This window comes from Xenopus laevis, chromosome 7S, assembly GCF_017654675.1.
Source record: "Xenopus laevis strain J_2021 chromosome 7S, Xenopus_laevis_v10.1, whole genome shotgun sequence".
NCBI classification, from domain to species: domain Eukaryota; kingdom Metazoa; phylum Chordata; class Amphibia; order Anura; family Pipidae; genus Xenopus; species Xenopus laevis.
Genome location: NC_054384.1, coordinates 17613900 through 17638805, shown reverse-complemented (window position 1 = coordinate 17638805; position 24906 = coordinate 17613900). Strand labels below are relative to the sequence as shown.

Below are 24906 nucleotides of genomic sequence, written 5' to 3'. Positions count from 1 at the left end.
TCTATGTTTTTGCACATTGCCATTGCCACAAGTCTCTGCAGTTTTATTTTGAAGCACAAAGACCTGCAGCAACCAAATGTATACAGCGATGTCTGTTTTTTGCAGTACGGGTTTGGCACTTAGGTGCCCCCTACATGTCGTCTAACTTGCATGGCATTCAAATTTTTCTATTCTGTGCAGCCTGATCCAGGCAAGAGGTGCTGTGTGAATGAGCTCTAAGGTGGATACCACCTTCAATTCTGCCTCAGGTCTGTGTCTTAAAGGAGAAGGAAAGCTACCAATGCAATTTATTGCCAATAGATTAGCCACAACAGTGTAAGCTACAACGCCATTTTTATGCTTTAAAATGCTTTGCCATGCCTGAGTAAACAGCTCTAGACATTTTCTCTGTTTATTTAGGATAGCAGCTGCCATATTACCTTGCTCTGACATCACTTCCTGCCCGAGTCTCTCCCTGCTCGCTCATAGCTCTAAGCTCAGATTACAGCAGGGAGGGGGAGAGAAGCAAACTGAACATGCCCTAGCCCTGGAGGTTTAAGCTGAAAACAGGAAGTCTGATACAGCAGCCCATGAGTACACAATAGAAGGAAATAAATGCTGTGTTTCTTTTGACAGAGAACTCAGAGCAGCATTACTTTGAGGGTTTATTAGTGTATTTATATAGACCTTTCTGATAAAGCTTACTTAGTTTTAACATTTCCTTCTCCTTTAAGCAAATAGCTTATAATACATCTGTGTTACTGACAGGTAGTGGAGACCCCATTTAATGAACCGTTTATGGAATGATTAAAACCTGTGCTTCATTTGCAGAGCTGGAGAGGCCCCTGACAGAACCTCAAATACGGGTTGTTTGTAGGCAGACACTGGAAGCATTGATATATCTGCATGAAATCAAGATCATTCACCGAGATCTAAAGGCAGGCAATATACTGCTTACGTTAGACGGCGATGTTAAACTGGGTAAGCATTCTTCTACAAAATGACGGTAAAGAAATGTGTACTATTTGAAAATCGGCATCTGTCAGTCTATCTCTTAATAGTGAAGCAACCTGGATATAGCAAAGGTTCCTGGGTAAACCTTTGTTCTTTTGCAGTACGTTTGCGGTATACATTATTCGAAAATGACTGACCACGTCAAATGTTCGACGTCAATAATTAAATTTTTTTTGAAGTCGGATTTATTTAATATTGGGGTAGTTACCAACTAGCTACAAATGTTATGTTATGTTATGTTAACAATGTTAATTTGTTCTGAATAAAAGGCTCCTGAATATTTTTCCCTTCCTCTCTGTCACATATGTTGACTAGAAAGTCTGTCAGCGACTGGTTTCTCCTTTAATAACACACATTGGAAACAGACTGAAAGGTTGTAAAAAAAACCTTGCCAAGTCTTAGACCGTTTGCTTAAAAAACATCTCCTGGCGTTTTGCATCATTCCACATTTCCCACAAATGACTGCACAGATTTCTGAAAAACTTGATCAGATATACACATTTTTCAGGAAAAGAAATAGCTTGATGCAGTACGAAAATTCAGATATGGGACATTAAACTGGAGCTAATGTTTGTATAGGATGCAGCTAGGGGGACTTGTCTATGTGAGTGTAGCAATTAAGAGAAGGTCTTTGTAATAACAATAGAATCTATTTAAAGGAGAAGGAAAGTCTTTGTGCACTTGGGGGTGCCAAATGTTAGGCACCCCCAAGTGATTGTATTGACTTACCTGAAACCCTGGGCCGGTGCTCCTATCGGCAGAAAACTGCGCCGGCCCGGGGTTATACCAGTGAGCACCACGGAGCGATCCTCTTCCGGCTTCTTCTTTCTTAAAATTTCCCGGGGCAAACGCATGCGCAGTTGAACGAAATAGCCGACTTTTCAGTTAAAGTTCAGCTTTTTGTTCTACTGCTCATGTGCAGCTGCACAAAGACAGACATTCAGGTAAGTCAATACAATCGCTGGGGGCGCCTAACATTTGGCACCCCCAAGTGCACCAAGCCTTTCCTTCTCCTTTAAGTCTGATTTGGGAAAGATCACTTATCCGAAAACCCTAGGTCCCAATCAGACTTGGATAATGCATCCCATACCTGTATATATTCTGTTGATGGTGGTCCTGTGGTTGCCCAGTAGTATCTACCCTTACATGGTCTTAAAGGAGAGCTAAACCCCTTTAGCCCACATAGTGTACCTGGACAAGCCCACCTCCCCAAACATTGCAACGTTTTTTTCCAAATCACTGTTTTCCAGTACCCGTCTTTCAAAGACAGAATTGGATTTGAGTCCTGTCTGTGGTGCTGACCGTTGAAAAGGATTATGCTCCTCCTCTCTGGTCTAGGCTTATAGTATGCATGCTTCTGGTCGGTGATCAGCACCAGAGAGCAAACGTTTTGCGCAAAGATTACATTTCATTAATATAGGTAAACCTTACAAAATGCTCGATTTTATGGGCCAAAGTATATTTCCTATGAAACTTTCCCTGCCTTCTCAATATTTACAGAGGTCACAGAACATATTCACAACAGCATAGTATATACATGTATATATTATTTTCTGTAATATAAAAAGTATGAATAGAAAGAGCTTCTATATAATTTGGTATTATTGTTTATCTTACAGCTGATTTTGGTGTATCTGCTAAAAATACAAAAACAATGCAGAGAAGAGATTCATTTATTGGTACCCCTTATTGGTAAGCCAGTTAAATTTTTTGGATGATTTATAATAGACTTAAATGTATAATTTAAAGGCAAATGTTTATTCCACTAAAATCATTTTTGCTCATACTTTAAATTTAATTATTCTCTCTCTCTTTCTGCTTGTGTAGGATGGCCCCAGAAGTGGTAATGTGTGAGACTTCTAAAGACAGGCCTTATGACTTTAAAGCCGATGTTTGGTCGCTTGGTGTCACTTTAATAGAAATGGCCCAGATAGAACCTCCTCACCATGAATTAAATCCGATGAGGGTGCTGTTAAAGATTGCAAAAGCTGAACCCCCTACTTTAGCACAGCCATCAAGATGGTAGGTGTTTCTTGTGCTTCTTAGAAAATCGACTTATATTTTTAACCTGCTAGAATATTTTTGTTCATACTGACCTTATTTGCAAAGGATCTTTCTAGACTGTATTTAAACTGTAAATTAGCATTGCCGACTATTGACTATTACTGTTGAAAGGAAGTTAGCGGAGATTCCACATCTGGTTTGCACCTGGTGAAGATTTTGGAAAAGGACTGCAGGCCCATTGCATACAATTATAAAATTTTACTGTATACATGATTATACACTTCAGCAAACAAAGAAGGCCTTCAACTGTTTTTTTTTTTTTTTTTTTTTTTTTACATTAAAGTACAGTATCTTTTAACAAATTACAAATTGTAGGGCTCGGTTACAAAACACATGCTAAATCGCACCAGTGCAGTAAACCCATAGCACACAATCGGCAATTTCATTTTTATAAATTGTAAAATGATGGCAAAGGTCTCATTGTTTATATGAGCAACTATACTTGTGCAGTTTATCACCTGTTTTATTAAATGAGTTGGATTATGTAAAAATGTATCTTCATCATTATGTCACGCAAAAACTATTTTGTGTTTGTGTGACATAAGGATGATGATAAGAGACGTGAAAGTCTCTTGAAATATCCTGCAGTGTTTGTACTTTTTGCAGATATTTCAAATAAAGAGTAATTCATCCTTATCTCTGTTTTCTGAGAGTTCAAAGGATATCTAAAATTTCTTCAGTAAACCAAGACAAGACCATGACCAGTCTAAAAAAATATTTGGCAAGACAGAAGTAACACTTTTTTTCTTCTCTCTCTCAAGTATTTCATTTAAATGTTTTAAATGAGAAGGAAAGTCTTTGTGCACTTGTGGGTGCCAAATGTTAGGCACCCCCAAGTGATTGTATTGGATTACCTGAAACCCTGGGCCAGTGCCCCTATCCACAAAAAACTGCACCGGCCCGGGGTTATACCAGTGAGCACCACGGAGCGATCCTCTTCCGCCTTCCTCTTCTCGCGTCTGCACATGCGCAGTAAAATGGAAAGCCGAACTTTAACTAAAAAGTTGACTATTTCATTCAACTGCACATGCATAAGCCGGAAGAGGATAGCAGTCGGTGCAGTTTTCTGCTGAGCACCGGCCCAGGGTTTCAGGTAAAGAAATACAATCACTTGCCTAACATTTGGCACTCCCAAGTGCAAGATGACTTTCCTTCTCCTTTTAAGAAGAATATGGAGTGGCTACATTTGTATCTTGTATTTCCAATGTCAGGTCAGCAGAATTCAATGATTTCCTAAAGAAATGTTTGGAGAAGAATGTGGATGCAAGGTGGACCACCGCTCAGTTGCTACAGGTAGTAAGAGGCAAGAAAATGCATTGAGTATTTATTTAAACACTGCCATGCAGAATTTTCAGATAACTGAAATTTCTGATTGAGAAATATTTTGTTCTGTTTATCATTCTGCTTATCACCTTGAAATATTAGCACCCGTTTGTGTCTACGGTAAATTCCAACAAGCCCGTTCGAGAACTAATAGCAGAGGCCAAAGCTGAAGTGTTAGAAGAGGTAGAAGAGTCTAAAGAGGATGAAGAGGAAGATGATGGAGAAAGTTCTTTAGTAAGTGTGATATTTAAATGTAAGTTCTTGTGCATATTATGTCTTTTTAGAACTTGATCACATATTTTACTTGTGGCCATTTGAATAAATTCTCAACTCCAAGATGGAAAGTGGGCCAGCACTTTGATCAGTTTTATATTAACATTTAATTTCAGTATTCCATTTGTTGTCCAATGAGGTCTGCGCTACAGTTAGAACTGTAGAAGCCAGACAGATTGCTGCAATGTGATATTTGGCTGCTAATGTAATTTTTATTTTGAGCAGGAGACTTTGTAGAAGTTAAGCAGGGCCTTGAGTTGTTGAAATGACTGCTATATATACATATATCTTTCTACTGAATTTTAATTAAAATAAATATATGAATAAGATTTTTTTTTTTTTTCATAGTTTTGGCTACCAGGCCATATTTTATTAAGCTAAATTGTATTATAATTTCTGTGGTGGTATACTTTATAAATGTTTATATTTTTATGATCCATTTAGCCTGTTCCAGATAAGAGAGCTTCATCAGACCTAAGCATTGCTAGCTTAGAAGATGACAAACTCTCCCAGAATACCTCAACGTTAGAGCCTGTTTCTGAGCAAGCTGTACCTACTGTAGTTGGAAATCAAGTTATAGATCGAGACAATGTTAAGGAATCTGCAAAAGCAAAGGAAGAAGGAGATAAAAATGTAATTGTGGATCAGGTGAACAAAGATGCGTCGGTGGATCAGGCCAACAAAGATGTGTCAGTGGATCAGGCCAACAAAGATGCGTCATTGGATCAGGCCAACAAAGATGAGTCGGTGGATCAGGCCAACAAAGATGCGTCCGTGGATCAGGCCAACAAAGATGCGTCCGTGGATCAGGCCAACAAAGATGCGTCCGTGGATCAGGCCAACAAAGATGCGTCCGTGGATCAGGCCAACAAAGATGCGTCCGTGGATCAGGCCAACAAAGATGCGTCCGTGGATCAGGCCAACAAAGATGCGTCCGTGGATCAGGCCAACAAAGATGCGTCCGTGGTTCAGGCCAACAAAGATGCGTCCGGGGATCAGGCCAACAAAGATGCGTCCGGGGATCAGGCCAACAAAGATGCGTCCGGGGATGAGGCCAACAAAGATGCGTCCGGGGATGAGGCCAACAAAGATGCGTCCGGGGATGAGGCCAACAAAGATGCATCCGGGGATCAGGTCAACAAAGATCCGGCAGAAGTAGTTCAGGAAATTCTCAGTCCTGATAAGGCACTAAGTGATGGTGATAATAGCATTCAGGATATAGTCAAAGAAAAGAAAGAAGACAGTAATATCCCTGTTGTGGAACCAGCCATTGATAACCTGAAAAAAGAGAGTGAAGACATATCTTCACTTCCAGAAGAAGGTACAGGAAAGACCACTCTCGAAAGTGAAAGTCAACAGATAACTGATCAAGCTAAGGTTATTCCTGCTGATCCTTTGTTAGTAGAGGGTGTTCCTTTAGTAATAATTGAAACACAGAAAGAAGAAAAAGCAGAAAACCTTAACATCACTGAAAACCTTGAAAATGAAAATGCTGAAGTTAGCGAGAGAGGTTATATAAATGACTCTTTAGAAGCACAAAATGAAAGGACCGAGAATATTCCTAAAGAAAATGGTACAGTTGAAGTAATACTTGATGAAATTGTTGATTCAACTGGTGAGAATCCTGAAGCTGTTTTAGAAAATAGTGAAATGTCTAATAAAGATTCTTGTGGAAATCCTAAGGCTGCTAATGAATTAAATGAAAATAGTATATGCTCAGAAAAAAAGCAGGACATAACCGTTGCAAGCACTTCTTTGACCGACCAAGTACTAGAAAATGCTGGTCAAGTAAATGACATTCTGCCTTCAGAAGAAGGTGCCTCTCTAACAAACTCTGAGGAGTCCAAGTTTAAAGAAACCAACAATGAGATTCATGATAATAATGTAGATGTTCTAAATAAAAATCCAGACCGTGTTTCCCAACAAAATAAAGAATCAGAACAAAGTCCACCTTGTGATAATGAACTTCAGCCTTCTGTACCCATTATTAGTGTTATATCTGCCGATCAGGAAGAGAAAGACAATACAAGCTCCACCAGCACATCAGAAACCTCCAGATCAGAGCCTGAACATAACCTAAAACAGCCTGAAACAGATTCAGATTCTGGTATGGGTTCTACAAATGACAGCGGAAGCATGGACTTGAATTTGTCTATATCTAGCTTCCTCAGTAAAGGCAAGGAATCTGGATCATTATCCATACAGGTACAATAGCTGCTTGAAGGCACATTTTAGTCATTTTTAAAATGTTATTCTGTGTGTGATGGTTGTGGGAGAAGGATTAAAGAAAAAACAAGAAGGATATGAAATTAAAGACCAACGAAGAAGGGTGTGTGTGTGAGGAAGAATGAGCTGTGAAACATGGGGAATGATTGAGTAGTAAGGAATGGGACACAGAGAGTCCCATGTGAGATGCGTTGAAGTTTGTGTGTATTTATTTATAATAATATTGAAAATCGCACATAAACCATTTCACCTTCCTCACTGAATGCTGTGATGAAATTTGAATGATTTCTCGTGTGTGTGTGTGTGTGTGTGTATATACACACCGATAGAGAGAGAGAGAGATATAGAGAGATATCTATATCGAGAGAGAGAGAGATATAGAGAGAGATAGATAGAGAGAGAGATATATATTTATATATTTAATATAATATTGTATATAATGAAAAGCTTATCATTCCTGAGATCACAGTACAGAATGTAATAAATTACATTTCATCCTCGCTTCTACTTGTAGACAGTCAAATGTATCCTCTTAATTTCCACTTGGCTCTCATTATTTAAGTGAGTGGGATTATGTGTAAACCTATTCAGGTTTATTATCAAACAAAATTAAAATTTTTCATTGGCTTGTTCATAATCTACCTGTTCTGTTTTTTTTCCATTAATTTAGGACAGTAAAAGACAGAAGAAAACTTTGAAAAAAACGCGTAAATTTATAGTAGATGGGGTCGAAGTCAGTGTTACTACATCAAAAATAGTTACAGATAACGATTCTAAGAGTGAAGAGATGCGCTTCCTACGGTATGTTTAGAGATAAAGCTCTTTTTATTCCATTTAATTTAAAATGAAAAAAGGCCGACAGCCTTATCACTTTATACATATTTGAATGTTTCTGTTAAGAAATTGTTAATAAAGTTTTAGAGGCCCATTTATCGAATTTCGAATGCATGTGCATTTTGTTTTTTTACTCTAATAAATTCAAATATACTTGAAATTCGAATGGGAAGTGGTTTAAGAAAAATTACGTCCAAAACTTGTGTCCTTATTCAGTGTTCTGTTATCTGCAGTGGGTAGTTGCACTTTGATTTACTTATATAAGGCCAATGAAAATGTTGGGCATGTCATAGACCTCGTAGTACTGCCTGTAACTTTGTTATTGATATACAATACATGCATGACAATTAATCAGTAATTAATTTCATCAAGGCGACAAGAGCTGCGCGAGTTGCGACTGTTACAGAAAGAGGAGCAAAGAGCACAGCAGCTTCTTAGCAACAAGCTACTGCAGCAGAGGGAACAGATCTTCAAGCGTTTTGAACAGGAAATGACGGTAGATTTCATTAACATATTGCTTGCTTAGTGTGCAACATCAGAAGCGGGTGTACATGGCATCTAAGCCTGACCTTTGTGGGACTGGATGTCTAAGATAACAGAACACAACATTGCTTCCTGCTTTTCAACTCTCTAACTCTGAGTTAGTCAGCGACTTTAAGGGGGGCCCCATGGGACATAACTGTTCAGCGAGTTTGCAATTGATGCTCAGCATTCAGCTCAGATTCAAGAGCAACAGCTATGGCCCGTGTGCCCCTCTCTCAATTCACTGATTGGTTACTGCCTGTTAACCAATCATTGGAAACTAGGAGAGCTGCAAAGCAGGAAGTAGTGTTCTGGCTATTATGATAGACATCCAGTCACTCCAGCCTTTATACATTACACTTTTGACTAACTAACTATTTAAGAAACATTTTTTATTTTGCACCCAGTTTTTATTTTTACACTGAACAATTCCTTTAACAGCTTCCCTAAATAATGGGAAGACTTCTCATACCTTTTTTTTAGTTTAATTTTTTCATCCTCTGGTGTTTCATAGTAACAGTAACCCAGGATGACAAACCTCTCTTCCAGTGTACTGCGTTAGTTGATACTAACTAACTTAAATCTTCGAAAAACTGGTCAAAAACTGTTGCAAAGTTAATTTATTATGTACGATTTGGATTTTGCACTTCATCAAGAAAATACATTTAGTTCTGAGTAACCAAATATACTTGTATACACGTATCTACTAGGGATGCACCGAATCCAGGATTCGGTTCGGGATTCGGTCTTTCAGCAGGATTTGGATTCGGCCAAATCCTTCTGCCGAATCCGAATCCTAATTTGCATATGCAAATTAGGGGTGGGAAGGGAAATCGCGTGACTTTTTGTCACAAAACAAGGAAGTAAAAAATGGTTTCCCCTTCCCACCCCTAATTTGCATATGCAAATCTTTTGTGAAGGACTCAAAATAGTGGATTCGGTGCGTCCCTAGTATCTACTGTGTTCATATTGCAGTTTTAACTTAAACTTTGTGCTGGAAATAAAAACCTACTTTACGGCATTGTTTTGTGTTAAGAGCAAGAAACGCCAGTATGATCAAGATATCGAAAACCTGGAAAAGCAGCAGAAACAGACCATTGAACGGTTAGAACAGGAGCATACAACACGCCTGAGAGATGAAGCCAAGCGTATAAAGGGAGAACAGGATAAGGAGTACTCCAAATTTCAAAGCGTGTTAAAAAATCGAAAAAAAGAGGTATGGTTCTTAATGAATTTACTCGGTCATTACATCAGGTTGAGATGCTTTACGTGCTTGTTTGTTTAAATACATTTCAGAGCTATGAATGCTGATGCACTTCTTTTTTTCTATTAAATAAAAGTTTGCTGTTGTATAAAACTCCAACCTACAATTCCCTGCATTCTTCACAAATGAAACTTGCTCAGGATTTTATAGGTTGTATTTCCAACAACTAAACCCTAAAAATGAATAGGGTTAAAAATGCCGTGTTTTATATACTGCACTTATTGCACCAGCCTAAAGTTTCAGCTTCTCAATAGCAGCATTGATTCAGGACTTCAAACTTGTCACAGGGGGTCACCATCTTGGACAGTGTCTGCGACACTCACAAGCTTAGTGGCCTCTGAGCAGCTGTTGAGAAGCTAAGCTTAAGGGTCATCACAAATTATCCAGCAGAAAATGAGGTTGGTCTGTAATATAAGATGATGCTACAGGGCTGATTATTAAATTCTGATGCTAATTGCACTGGTCTCTGTGCTGCCATGTAGTAATTATTTGTATTAATTATTAATCAGCCTTATATTGTGACATTTCTATTCTATGTGTACTGTATATTGTGAGTGGGTCCCTAAGCTCAGTAACTGACAACACCATGGAGCATATGCAGTGAATCAGCAGAAAAGAAGATGGGGAGCTACTGGGGCATCTTTGGAGATACAGATCTTTACTGATAAAGGACTGTGGTTGCCTGGGGCTGGTACAGAAGCACAAAACATAATGTACAACATTTCTAGCTACTTCTGTAGTTTAACTGTCATTTAAGGGTCAGGCCATACAGGCAGATTCGGGGAGATTAGTCGCCATATTATTCATGACATCTGACTGTTAAAAGACATGTTCAGTTTAATGCTTACCGCCCCACAAAGTAACATTGTTCAGTGAGATGCACTCATGCAAAGGATTAGTAGAAAGCAATGCCATTAATTATTACTATACATGCCTTAAGCAATTGTATCCATTGCCTTGTTGGCTGTTTATGTATAGTTCACCCTGTATGTTGTGAACTTTCTTACTTTTAATACTAAATTCAATTTTATAAATACATAGGAGCTAGATTATTTTTCATTATTATTGTTGGTTCTTTATACGCTATACCGATGTGTTTACGAATTGACAATGTATGGTGAACTACATGCATAAATACGATTCTAAAAATCTGTATTGATTTCTAATCTCACATTTTGATAAATCTGTCCCCGTGTATCACTTACTTGATCAAACTGTGCTGCTGTATTGTCAGCCAACCCTGTTGGGTTTCACTAAGATTTGATATTATGTATAAATAAAAAATAAACTTGACTTGGCTTAAATTGCATTAGCTTAAATAAAGCTAAAATGTAATTTATGTATAACTATCCCTTAACGTGAGGGTGATTTTCATTTTTTTGTAGCCTCCTCCCACAATTTTTTATATTTATATAATTTGTTCTCCTTGCTTCTCTGGTTTTATAATCACATTTTGGGCAAATGCAGCTCTCATCTGTGTGTTAATTCTAAATAACTACATTGATGAATCTGTTACTATGTAGTATATGGCACAGAAACTAGATATCACGTCGCCTGAAAACTCTTCTTTAGGGTTGTGGCACAAGGGATATTTGATCACTGCTGCCATGACAGCCTTGAATAGTACAGTCCACACAAGGAATAATTCTGTTTTCATGATAAGTTTGCATTTCATATCAGGTCAATTGATTAATTCTTTGATTTAATTTAAAAGATAAATGCAGAGTTAATTTCATTATAAATTATATACATTTGTGTATTAATTATTTTAATCTTTTTTTGTTTGTTTTTTTCACGTTTACTTCCCTGTACATATTGTGAGCTTTTCTATTTATTGGTGGTTGGATCTTAAGGATGCTGGTGTTGTAGTTTGCCTTATATTTGTCTACCTCTGACATGGTATGAGGGTTACAGGTGGCGGGAATACATTCTTTTTGGTTTCAGCTTAACAGCTATGCATCCTCTGTACTTTTTCTTTTTTTTTTTATTATTTTTATCTTAGTCCTTTTGTTTTCTCTACACATCATTAAAAGTGGTTGGTTGTTAAAATGAACATTAAACCTAAAATATGAAATGTTTTTGATAAGCAAGCCTTAAGTAACATTCACAAATATGGGTTCTGAAACTTGTGTGAATTAAATAAATTGCATTATATATCTTTGATCGTTAATGTGAACATTAGTCCTAATAAAATTCTTGTCACCTACTAAAGCACACTGACAGAAGCCTTTAAAGGAGAAGGAAAGCTACTGAAGCAGTTTATTGCCAAAATAGTGCCAGCTATAACACTATATTTATTCTGCAGAATGCTTTACCATACCTGAGTAAACCGCTCTAGAAGCTCCCTTTCTTTGTTTAGGATAGCAGCTGCCATATTAGCTTGGTGTGACATCACTTCTTGCCCGAGTCTCTCCCTGATCACTCATAGCTCTGGGCTCAGATTACAGCAGGGAGGATAGAAGAGAAAGAGGAGCAAACTGAGCATGCTCAAGCCCTAGCCCTGGAGGTTTAAGCTGAAAACAGGAAGTCTGATACAGAAGCCCATGAGTACACAATAGAAGGAAAGAAATGTGGTGTTTCTTGTGACAGAAGACTCGCAGCATTACTTTGAGGGTTTACTGGTGTATTTATAAAGACCTTTCTTTTTTTCTTTTTTTTTTATTTTATTTTTAAACAGATTTTACAAAAATAATACAATACCACAGATATAAATAGATAGAAAGATGAAAAGAAAATGAGAATATTTATAAAGAACTTTCTGATAAAGCTTACTTAAATTAGGAGTAAACCACTTATTTAAAAGACCCTACATAGACCCCCCCCCCCAGCCTAGCTGCTACCCCAGGCAAATGCCCCTAACTCTTTACCTACCCCTCGGTGCAGATTCACAGCATCTGAGTTCACAGCAGGCATCTTCTCTTCAGTCTTCATCGGGAAGTAAGTTCCGTATCGTTGCATGCGCAGTTGGAGCAGTCTTCGGGTTTTTATCAACTGGCATGCACAGACAGTTGCGAAAATTGCTGAAGCGCCAGAAGAAGACCCGATGAAGCCTGAAGAAGACAAAGATGGCACCCTTGAACTCTGATGCCGTGTATCTGCACTGAGGGGTAAGTAAAAAGTTAGGGGCATTTGCCTGGGGTAGCAGCTAGGCTGGGGGAGAGGAGGGAGGGTGTATGTAGGGTGGGGGGGTAGGTTTTTTTTTTTTAAATAAGGGGTTTACTTCTCCTTTAATTTTAGCCTTTCCTTCTCCTTTAATGTGCACTGCAGTGATGTCACCAGGTACCTTAGTTCCAGAATGGCTTCCTCTGCAGAGGACACACACTTGTGAATGTTCCAAATTTCAGTTGCATTGTATTTTAGGTTTACTGCTTTTGTAATCAAGAGCAGCCTAATTTTTCAAAAAAAAAAAATCCATTTAATAAACATTATGCACATAATGTTCTGTTATCAGTCTGTCTACATTTATGGTTGTACTTCTGGCTAGGGATCAAGACAAACTCACGGCCATCCAGCAGATTTCAATAAAACCCCCAACATATCCAGCAGGGGATGGTGGGAGCTTTAATGAACGGCAGATGGAGGTGTATGAGTTTGATAGGCTGCTCTAGGTCTCGACATTCAACATTCTATTGACATCCTTGCTGTTAGGATATTCTTCACTGCCTGCACCATGTTACACTGCTGCCTGCTGCATAACATTTATACATTTCTAAATACATCTACTCTCTCAGTATGCTGTTTGGCTAACCATATCATATTAAAAGTGGCAAATCATTCCACATATCACTGGCCTTCCACACACTTTCAGTTAAAAGTTAATATCAATATCCTGCAAATTATATCCTTATAAATTGTGCTCTGTGATGTCACGTGGCCCATAAAAAATTTTTTATTATAGGAACTATATAATATAGGGGCATTAGAAATATCCCTCCACGGTTCCATAACTCCTAGAAAGCACTTGGCTTTTGCCTTTATGAGGTCATTAATCTCCTCTGTGACTTCTGTTAGCAATGGGATCTGTTATCCGGAAACTCGTTATCCAGAATTAGGAAAGGTCCATCTCCCATAGATTTTATCCTATTTTACCCAAATAATCTAAATTGAAAAAAAAAAAAAATGATCTGTAATAATAAAACAGTAGCTTGTACTTGATCCAAACTAAGATATAATTAATCCTTGCTGGAAGCACAACCAGCCTATTACATTTAATTTAAAATGTAAAGTTTACATGATTTTCTAATAGACTTAAGGTATGAAGTTCCAAATTACAGAAAGATCCGTTATCCAGAAAACCCCCAGGTCCTGAGCATTCTTGCTAACGGTAATATGTTGTACATATGCAAATTAGGATTCAGATTCGGTTCAGCCAGGCACAAGGAATCGGCCGAATCTGAATCCTGCTGAAAAAGGCAGAATCCTGGATTTGGTGTATCCCTAGTTGAGAGAGATTATATACAGGTATGGGAACATTGTTTCCTGTAGAATCACTTTTTATATATACTTTGCAATAGTAGATTAAAGTGAAGTTTTCTTAAAATCTAGGCCTTTGTGGTACATGGAATGAGGACTGGTGTATTGAATGCTTCAAAAACACAAGCTTTGACTTATTTTTTTTCATTCTCATGACTAAACATAAAGACACACCCTGCAGACGCATCTCACGTGGTGGTGTTGGTCACTCACTTGCTTCCTATAAGCACTTTCCTTAGTAGAAAGCAGGTTTTGTTTCCCCACCTTCTGCATGCTTACACTGTAGGTAATAAATGAAGTGGAGAAAGCGCCCAAAGAGCTGAGAAAAGAGCTCATGAAACGCAAGAAAGAGGAGCTTGCACAAAGCCAGCATGCTCAGGTAACGGCAGTCGCTTGGTGCTCTCAGACGTAGAGAACTAGAGAAGCTGTCTAGCTCTTCCCTGATTTTTGCGAGAGCCTGAAAAACTGCCTGTCAACTAACATTTAATGTTCATCTAAACCTAGACTAGATTGCAGCTCACCTTACTTCATCTGTCATCAGCTACTTTCATTAACCAGTTTGCAATCGAATTATGTTGATATAATGGCTTAAAGAGATACTGACACCAGAAATTAAACCATTTTTACATCTATCATAGTATTGGCTTTGTTTGCTACTTATAACTTTGCCATAAAGTATTTGCTCAAAGCTTTTACATTGCCCAGCTGACTCCCCGTGCTCGTCTATGAGGGGCTGCCATATTTGTGCAGCAGAAGTCCATTAACTGAAAGGCTTAGATGGGACAGTCAACTAAAAATTATTTGCAAAAACAGGACTCTCGGCAAAGTACGATCAACATGACCGATGGGTAACTTTTAATTTACATTCATATTTAAAAAAAATATATATATAGTTTTTTAGCGTCAGTATCCCTTTAACCATAATTTTAGATCTGTTTTGTTAGTCTGAACAGTCTGAATGTCCACTTAATTGTAAATCGTTTGAGGTTTCAGGGGAGATAAAGGTAGGTAATGATTTGGAAACTTGCTCTAAGACGGTAAGCTTGAGGTGAGTAAGTTCTGACAAACAATATTATTGTTTAAATCATGTTTCAGCTTAAAAAAAATCAAATATAGGGTAGTAGGAGAGTGACTTTGGTCTCCGGTTCTCAACGTACCTTGCATATGGTGATTTTTCTTCTGTACAGACCTGTTATTCATGGAACATGCAAGGCCCTTTTGGAATTGTATGGGCAGATTTATCAAAGGTCGAATTTCTGTGAATTTTTTTATTAGAATATACTCACAACTGTAAAAGGAAGTTATTTAAGAAAAAAAATATATTATAATATTCAATCGAATACTCCTTAATTACGTTTTCCTTGAATGTTAGGAAACCAATTAACATATTTAAATGGTTCCACAGACCTCTGCCATTGACTTGTAAATGAACTTTGGCAACTTTTTGGTGGCAAATATTAGAACGGTTTCCATGGTCGAGATGTGATAAATCTCACACTTGAATTTACATTCCAATTGGGGGATTAAAATTTGAATGTGTCAATTTTGACACCAAAAAACAAATCGGTAATTCTAATTAATAATTGATCCTTAATAAATCTGCCCCGTAGTCTTGCCTGGAGGGGAGCTCAGTACTGCTACATTGTTTCAAGGGTACCTGTAATAACAACCAGCAGTGCAGGAAAAAAAACAAAGAGTGATTTCAGTAGACATTATAAATGTTAAACCATTGAACATTTGTTAGAATTCAATTTGCTATTCGGAAGGGGTTTTTTACAGTGAGAGCTGTGAAGATGTGGAATTCTCTCCCTGAATCAGTTGTACAGGCTGATACATTAGATAGCTTTAAGAAGGGGTTGAATGGCTTTTTAGCAAGTGAGGGAATACAGGGTTATGGGAAATAGCTCATAGTCCAAGTTGATCCAGGGACTAGTCCGATTGCCATTTTGGAATCAGGAAGGAATTTTTTCCCCCTTGGTGAGGCTTCAGATGTTTTTTTTTGCCTTCCTCTGGATCAACTGGCAGGCAGATATATAAAAAAAAATAAAAGGTTGAACTTGATGGACGTGTGTCTTTTTTCAACCTTACTTACTATGTATTATGTACAGTTTTTGGAATGACTGTTTCCTGCTGGAAAATAACCACTTCCTCACAACAATAGATTCCATTCCTCGGTAGTAGGGATGCACCGAATCCAGGATTCGGTTCAGGATTCTGCATTTTCCAGCAGGATTCGGCCAAATCCTTCTTCCCAACTGAACCGAATCCTAATTTGCATATGCAAATTAGGGGCAGGGAGGGAAAGCGTGTGACTTTTTGTCACAAAACAAGGAAGTAAAAAATGTTTTCCCCTTCCCACCCCTAATTTACATATGCAAATTAGGATTCGGTTCAGTATTCAGCGGAATCGTTCACAAAGGGTTCGGTCGAATCCAAAATAGTGGATTCAGTGCATCCCTACTTGGTAGCCATCTAAATGAATGGTAGAGGCATGTGGCCCTAAGCCCTTAACTCATTATATGAACACAGTATTAAATATTGTTTCATTCTATAAAGGCATACATTAATGGTCCTCATAACTTCACTATTTGTACATTTTTGATCAATACGGTTGAGCATGTAGGGGCACGTGGGATGGACAATCCACCTTTCTCTATATGCATTTTGTACACGGGTGGAGAAAAAAGGAGAAAGTGGATCATCTGCCCCTAGCCTTAATGGGTCCGATGTGCTCCTTGGTGAATGTGCAGGGGAAGCAAAACATATATATACATTTATTCAGTATGATTTAGCCATACGTTTCTTGCCTCTGATGTCGGGGCTTTATTGTATTCTGATCCACAGGGTGTTGCCCAAGTTATGATACAGTCTTTTCACTTGTCTTCGTATACACTATTCAACGCTCAAATGCAGGATGTAAGTCAGTGGTGGTTTTGTGTGTTTGTGTATTCTGATTTTCATTTCTCTCAGCCAAAGGAATCTCGTGTGTGTGTGTGTGTGTGTTTCTTTTAGTTCTCTTGGTGCTGTGTCTCTTTCTTTACCTTTTGGAATCTATTCATTGGAAAAGTGATCTCCAGCAGTTCTGATGAACGTGTTGCATTGGTGTTGATCGACACCAAAGAAATGTAAAAAGTTAAATGAAAAATGACCTTCCTAGCAGAATATCTATATCATCCATATTCCCCTTATTTTATTATTAATAGCTCAGAAGTAGGGGTGCTCTTGGTTCTGCTAAAGGATGCAGTGCCTCCAGGAGAACCACAATGCAGATGGGTTTCAAGATTGGGCTGCAGGTGCACTGAAGTTTCTGGTTGATATACCTGCTGGTTTGGGTTGATCTAGCAGAGCATTTTATTCTCCTTTAAATAAATTCACCCCCTTTTAGACACACCTGAGGAAATCCCTCAAATCTTAGATGAGCCTTCTGGGTACAAATGGGCTGATAATGGCTTTGGATGCAGATACAGATGAGGTGTGGATCCACTAAACGTGAACCACAAGTAGCTCTAGTTCTTTGATATGGTGGTGTAGCGAGGGGTTGTTGTATCAGCATTAGGGATTTGGCCAGGATTCGGCCTTTTTCAGCAGGATTCGGATTCGGCCGAATCCTTCTGCCCAGCCGAACCGAATCCTAATTCGCGTATGCAAATTAGGGGCGGGAGGGAAATTGCATGACTTTTTGTCAGAAAACAAGGAGTCCAGCTTTATAGTCAAGCAGTCCTGAGTTTTGCCCTGCATGATCCAGGCTCATAAGGAGTGTGCATGCTGATTAGGGATGCACCGAATCCACTTTTTTGGTTTTGGCCGAACCCCCGAATCCTTCGTGAAAGATTCGGCCGAATACTGAACCGAACCCTAATTTGCATATGCAAATTAGGGGCGGAAGGGAAATTGCATGACTTTTTGTCAGAAAACAAGGAAGTAAAAAATGTTTTCCCCTTCCCACCCCTAATTTGCATATGCAAATTAGGGTTCGGTATTCGCCAAATCTTTCACGAAGGATTCGGGGGTTCGGCCGAATCCAAAAAAGTGGATTCGGTGCATCCCTAATCAGCATGCACACTCCTTATGAGCCTGGATCATGCAGGGCAAAACTCAGGACTGCTTGACTATAAAGCTGGACATACACTGCAAGATCTCTTCCAAATTAAATCCTTACCTGGCTTTATAGGCCACATACTGGGACAAATCATGTTGATCCAGTGATTTGGCCAAATTATTGGATTATACCGAATGCCCATGCTGCGAGTAATGTGCTGATGCAGTTCTCTTCTAAGGTGAGGTTAACCTAAGGTATCAGTCAATAAAAAAAAAATATCATTACCTACCACTATTTTCTTTTTATTCTAGTTTTATTACATTGAAAAAATCAACCAAAACTTGTGAGATGAATGGGCTTAGCAGGCTACGCACACAACAACTTCTGCGTAATATGGCAGTGCTGTGTGTGTGGGAGGATTTCAATGGGAGGCAGTTATTGTCGCTTTTAATGCCTATATTTAAACTGAATTATAAATCCTTTGAATAGACGTCCTACTAAGGAATGCCAATTTTATCCACTCATGCTCTTTTCATTGCTCTATTTAGTTTATCTCTTGTGTAAATGGCAGCAGCACGCCTGTGTTCCTGGTGTGTAAATATAAGGCCGGTACGTTTTCTACTGAGTCAGCGCTCATTTTGTTGTCACATTTGCATCAGGCACTGCTATAAAAAACCTAAAGCACCTTTTTACATTTATATATAATCAGCGAGCTGCAAGATTTGATGGGGGACAGTATAGGACAGCTTCCGGGAAGGGTGACAGAGCCATTTGCAAAGGGTATTTTGTGTTTATGGATGAGCAACCTGCAGACTTTAAAAGAGAATTCAACCCAAACCTTAAAAACCCCCAACCCTACCTAGACCCTCCCTCCCCCCCCCCAGCCTGCCTGGTACCCGGGGAAAACGCCCCTAACTTTTTACTTTCCCCTCGGTGCAGATTCTGTCCTCGGGAGTTCACGGCAGCCATCTTCTTTTCCTCTGTAAACTTCGGAAGCAGATCGGAATTTCGACGCATGCACAGTTGGAGTAATATTCCAGTTCCTTAAAACTGCGCAGGCACCGAAAGTAGGGTTGGGGGGTAGGGGTTTTTTAAGGTTTGGGTTAAATTCTCCTTGAAGAACTCCCAGCTACCTTACAGAGGGATACTGCCAGTGGCACTGTAAATTGTCAATTCCTAATTTACACAAGCCTTTAAAAATTTAAGGGGTCCCCACTTCTGTCTCTAGCCCTGCACTGTGCCCACATGGGGAGGCACATTTAAAAAGAGTTTTTTTTTTAACCTCCCCTAAATTCAAATGAATTTGAAATTCGACTTGGAGAGATTTATTTAAAAAAAACAAACCTAATTTGTTAAAGTCTGAATGACCCAAAAACTTGAATCGAATTTGATGCGAATTCTATCAAACTTAATTGGAGTTTTTTCTCCAAAAAAAACTTGAATGTCAGGAAGGCTGCAAACGACTCCAAATTGACCCCTGGGCCTCTCCCATTGGCTTAAACAGTAATTTGTCAGGTTTTAGTTGGCAAATAGTCAAATTATAATTCTTAGGGCCAGAGAATGATGACTCTCGAAAATCGAAATAGAATTTTTTTAAAAAAACTCAAATCGACTGGATAATTCCATATTAGAATTTGTCAGTTTTGACCATAAAAAAAATGTGAAAATTGAAATTTTCAATTAGTCCCTTTATAAATCTGCCCCTTAACACTTTCTATAGCTAACATACTTTTTGATATGTTTGTTTGCCCCTGCTTGGCGTCCCACATTGAGAGTAGGACCCTGGTACAGGCCACCACATTTCTCACTGAGGGACTTATTTTGCAATTAATACTGTTTCTCCCAGGCACCATCCGCCTGCAGTTGTGAAGGGAAAAATATTGTAAATCAATAGTTGCTCTTTAACATAAAGGTGAACTACTCTTTACAGACCGGGTTGGCCGCTTATTGGCCCATGTGCGGGCCATTCGATGGGCGTCCCTGATCGATATCTGGCAGGGTAAGAAATTGCGTTAGATCGCGCCCACATCTTTTCGTTGATGCGGTCCAGCTATCCGAGCGGCCGAATGGCCTCCATCCTGATCCGAGGGCCCAACGATCAGATCAGCCCGATATTGCCCACCTCGATGTGGGCATATCGGGGAGAGATGTTGCCAAACAAGCGGATCTCCCTGTGTATGGCCACCTTAAGGCAGTAGAACAGATATAGAAACACTGGTGTACAGGTCTCTTGTGCTGTATCTTTAAACCCAACTTTCTATGTTGCAACAATTTATGTAGAACTTACTTTTATATTTGTGTGTGTGTGTGTGTGTTTGTGTGATGTTTTAATTGGGTAGTGGAGTGGAAGAATTAAGAAGTTCATTAGCCTAAGGCAATAGAACAATAGAAACACTTACCATGGAAAATTCATTCTGAAGATGGGAGAAGTAAAGAAAGCTAAAATGATATAAAGTTATACAGAAATATATTGCGAATAAATCCTGTAGTGGTTTTTTTTTTTTTTTTAGTTTTACATTTTATATGCTCCTCAGTTAAGATGTCATTATTTTCAATTCAGAGAAGCATTTCCCAGCCTTCTGAATAAGATGTATTACCTCCCTCTGGTTGCGTTAGTAATTTATTCTTCACTAATAGGAGCAAGAATTTGTACAAAAGCAGCAGCAGGAGCTGGATGGCTCTTTGAAGAAGATAATCCATCAGCAAAAGACTGAACTTGCCACCATCGAGAGGGATTGCTTGAATCACAAGCAGCAGCTCATGAGAGGTACAATTAACAAATGAAAGCACGGAATGCTAACGACACTGGCTTTTTCTTCCAGCCCCATCTCATCTTTCCTGTTTACTAACTTTAATGGTGCAATAAGCAAAGCCATTCTCTTTATGCGCCTGTCACCACAGTGATTAGCAACTGTTGCAGAACATCAGTTGGTCATGGTTGTCTTGTCACATAAGGGACAAGATGCGCTGCAATGATCAATGATGCCATTAGCTAGGAATATTATATGGGGGGAGGGGGTGTTGTGAGATTCATCATCATTGTCCCACAATAGGTTTTCATATACATATCATCTCATGTCCTTTCTTTTTTTTTTTTTTTTGTTTATTTCCATAAGCACGTGAAGCTGCTATCTGGGAGCTAGAAGAACGCCACCTACAGGAGAAGCACCAGCTACTGAAGCAACAGCTAAAAGACCAGTACTTCATGCAAAGGCACCAGTTATTGAAGAGGCATGAGAAGGTCAGTGAATTTAATGTAGTGCCGGAGAAAGAAATCTGCACCAATTCACAAACCTAATTGAGTTTAATTTTTGTTTATTTGGAGGGTTTCTGATTATTATTCTTATTTAACAGTTTGTTTGTCCTAATGAAATCTTAATTGTGCACATTTTAGGAAATGGAACAGATGCAAAGGTATAATCAGCGGCTGATAGAAGAACTGAAGAATAGACAAACTCAGGAGCGGGGCCGATTACCTAAAATTCAGCGCGGTGATGCAAAAACCCGGATGGCCATGTTTAAGAAAAGTTTGAGAATAAATTCCTCTGGGTCTCCAGAACAGGATAGAGAAAAAATTAAACAGGTGAGACGATCTAAAAATGTTTTGTTGGGAGTTACTCTGCTACAGTCGTATGACTTGAATGGGCACTATAGTGTATAGTATATCTAGGAGAATTGCATGGATCCAACCACAGTCCTTTTTAATTGCAGTTTGGCCTTCAAGAGGATAAAAGACAGAAAAATGAAAGGTTAGCTCAGCATCAAAAGCATGAAAACCAGATGCGGGACTTGCAGCTTCAGTGCGATGCCAATGTCCGAGAACTTCAGCAGTTGCAGGTTGGTCAATGCCGTTTGTGAATGCAGTAAATATCATTGAATAGAAATTGTTCTAGGTTATGGAGAATAATATCTGAGTATGGTTGACATGGCAGACTTATTATATACTACTAGATGTTGCTACTTTTTACAGATCAGTCAATATAAATAATGTATATATAATAATTTTTTAATGCAATGTTTGTATTACTAATTTATGCCTATGAGTACGTGAAACGCGTTAGGAGGATTCTCCAGTGAATAACGATTTTTTTCTTAAAAATAATGTCTAGTCTCTCTAAAATGTCTTAGGGCTAGCAGTATAAAACTCAATATTTAAGTGATAAAGACATCCATGCATGATATTTCCTACAAACGAGATAATGCTTTGCTTTGACAGAATGAAAAATGCCATCTGTTAATTGAGCACGAAACCCAAAAACTGAAAGAATTAGACGAAGAGCATGCTCTGGAACTGAAGGAGTGGAGAGAGAAACTGAGGCCACGCAAAAAGGTATTGTCACTTAAGTAGTGATTTGTACATTCTGCTGACTGCAGCCCTTCCTTTGCTTCTCATCTAGCAATTCTCAGCCAACCAAACCAGATGCCAATCTTCAAACTCTGAATTCTCTTTCCTTTCCCCATTCTTAAATACAGACTGTCACACATTACTATTGTCATGGCTAGTTGGAACAAGAGATTCCTTGATCTCCCAGAAATCCAACATTCCCCCTCATTGTGAAGTTTTATTATAGCCATTGTCACCAAGCAAGAAATGCATTTAAAGGATAAGTAAACCCTTAAAATAAGTTCATATAAAATTGATGAGGGGGCTATTCTGCAAAATGTTCTAATGTACGTTCATTATTTATTTTTTAATTCCAAGATATTAAGAGATAAATGTACTGTTAACATTTAATTCTTTTGTTACAACAGCGCTGCCTGCTGGTCAGTTTCCGACCAGTCTGACCACCAAGGAGTCAAGGAAGTTGTCGGGAGAAAGAGAGAGGCTGCTCTGGAAAAAAATTAGAAACCTTTCTCAAACCTTTCCTAAACAGAAGAACATCAGAGCAGCCTCTTTCTTTCTCCTGACAACTTCCTTGACTAATTGGTGGTCAGACTGGTTGAAAACTGACCAGCAGGCGGCACTGTTGTAACAAAATTCATTTATATTAACCACATGTATCCCTTATATCTTGGAATTAAAAATAAATAAATTATAAATTACAAACGTGCTTAGAATAACACCCTCGTCAATTTTACATTCACTTATTTTGAAGGTTTACTTATCCTTTAAGACTACTCATACCAGTCACTGCTGATCACATTCTTTGTTTTTACTTAGAAAAAAAAAACCTGGCTTAGTTGGCCAAGTCCAACCACTGCAACGGTTTTGATTCAGTTTGGTCAGACACTAAAAATTCAAAAGAGCTTGATGCCAAAAGAGCCGCATCTTTCCGTGGAAGCCTGTAATGTTCTAGAACAATGTTCCACCTGTGAACACTTTACTCATAATGGTTGGCTATTGCGAGTAGTTTATATAGAGTCACTCCCGTATATGCATGCAATTGCCTTCTTTGATTCTTCCTGGAAACACATTCCTATCGAATGGAGTCATGTCGAATTCTTGAGATCTTAAAAAATGGACCCAATGAGTGATTGTGCTGATGCAAAGACTCCAGACAAATTTAACTCTTTTTTTTTTTTTTTTTTTTTTTTTTTTTTGTGATTTAGGCACTGGAAGAAGAGTTTGCTAGGAAACTACAGGAGCAAGAAGTATTTTTTAAAATGAGCGGGGAATCCGAATGCCTTAACCCTACAACACAAAGCCGTATCTCAAAGTTTTATCCTATTCCCAGCATGCACTCTACCGGCTCATAACTGGCCAGTTTGACAGTTCTAGGTTTTAATATATTTTATCTCAAAGATATACCACTTTTGCAGCATTTTAGAAAAGCATGAATAGTTTTTAATTTTTTTGGTAAGTCCATTTTTTTTTTTTTTTTGTATTGTTAAAAGCTAAATGGATTTTTTTTTTTGTAGTATATTCTGTAAACTGAAATACCCAAAACAATATATATATCTGTCTATAACCACCGAGGTTTTGATAATCCTAGAAAATCTGGCCCATTTCTGTAATGTTTGCAATGAAACCCTTCTAAGCTGCTCTTTTTGATATCACATTAATCGGCAAGAATTCTGGGAATTTCATACAAATACATATTTTGAAAGCACATTGCACTGCACGAAGATATGCTTTTTTTTTTTTTTTTTTTGGCCTTCTTATATCATTAGATAAGATTGTCTGTCATTTCAACCTTGGGTTTAATTCTGACCATGTCCCAGTTAGGTCAGTGGAGTATGTATTGTTCTGGGAATTACTGCTTAGACTCTGGTGATGAATATTAGTCTCCTATAGGTGGCTGTTCCTGTTCCTAGTCCGTGCCCTTGGTTTTTGGCCTATTCATGATGTTTTCCATCAGTTGTAATTCAACGTGACCCTTGTAGATTGCTGCTACTCTGTGTGGTGGTGACCAGAAAGCTTGGTGTGCCATAATCCTAACATCATTAAGAAGAATATGTACAAGTAGGTTAATGCACCTTGAACAAACCGAGTGTACACAAAGCTTGAATAGCGGGCAGGGACCACTTCGGAACACCAAAATCAATCAGTCAGTAGAATCCAGGAGCCCAAATTTTGAATAGTACAAAAAGTCTTTATCTTGCAGTATGTATAAAAGATAAAAGCCTGACGCGTTTCGTGTCCCCCAAGGACACTTAATCATAGCCGATGATTAAGTGTCCTTGGAGGACACGAAATTCGTCAGGCTTTTATTGTATACATAATGTAAAATAAAGACCTTCAAAATTTTGGCTCCTGGATTCTACTGACTGATTGATTTTGGTGTTCCGGAGTGGTGCCTGCCCGCTATTCTAGTTTTGTGTGTCGCTCCCCTTTGCTCAAGGTCTGGGGCATGAGTACGCGGCCCCATTGCGCAAAACGGTAAGCTTGTCCTCTTATTCAAAGAATTCATGCTTCCTATGGTCTCAATTTATGTGTACTATACTTAAGTACTGA

The 24906-nt window shown here is 38.5% G+C and overlaps 1 protein-coding gene across 3 annotated transcripts in view; it reads left to right on the top strand.

Moving 5' to 3' along the window:
• Positions 1-24906, top strand: part of slk.S (STE20 like kinase S homeolog) — a 46373-nt gene that overhangs the window by 18881 nt on the left and 2586 nt on the right. The window contains exons 4-20 of one of the 3 annotated variants that reach the window (XM_041570930.1): positions 811-960; positions 2613-2685; positions 2821-3015; positions 4269-4350; positions 4483-4614; positions 5098-5733; positions 5788-6858; positions 7550-7680; positions 8086-8209; positions 9272-9451; positions 14259-14351; positions 20649-20778; positions 21128-21252; positions 21406-21594; positions 21723-21848; positions 22228-22341; positions 23562-23808. In XM_041570930.1, coding sequence (XP_041426864.1) covers positions 811-960; positions 2613-2685; positions 2821-3015; positions 4269-4350; positions 4483-4614; positions 5098-5733; positions 5788-6858; positions 7550-7680; positions 8086-8209; positions 9272-9451; positions 14259-14351; positions 20649-20778; positions 21128-21252; positions 21406-21594; positions 21723-21848; positions 22228-22341; positions 23562-23708 — 3698 coding nt within the window. In that variant the 3' untranslated portion in view covers positions 23709-23808. Of the gene's footprint in view, positions 1-810; positions 961-2612; positions 2686-2820; positions 3016-4268; positions 4351-4482; positions 4615-5097; positions 6859-7549; positions 7681-8085; positions 8210-9271; positions 9452-14258; positions 14352-20648; positions 20779-21127; positions 21253-21405; positions 21595-21722; positions 21849-22227; positions 22342-23561; positions 23809-24906 lie in introns of all 3 variants that reach the window. The other 2 variants (XM_041570929.1, XM_018227421.2) reach the window with 2 other exon arrangements.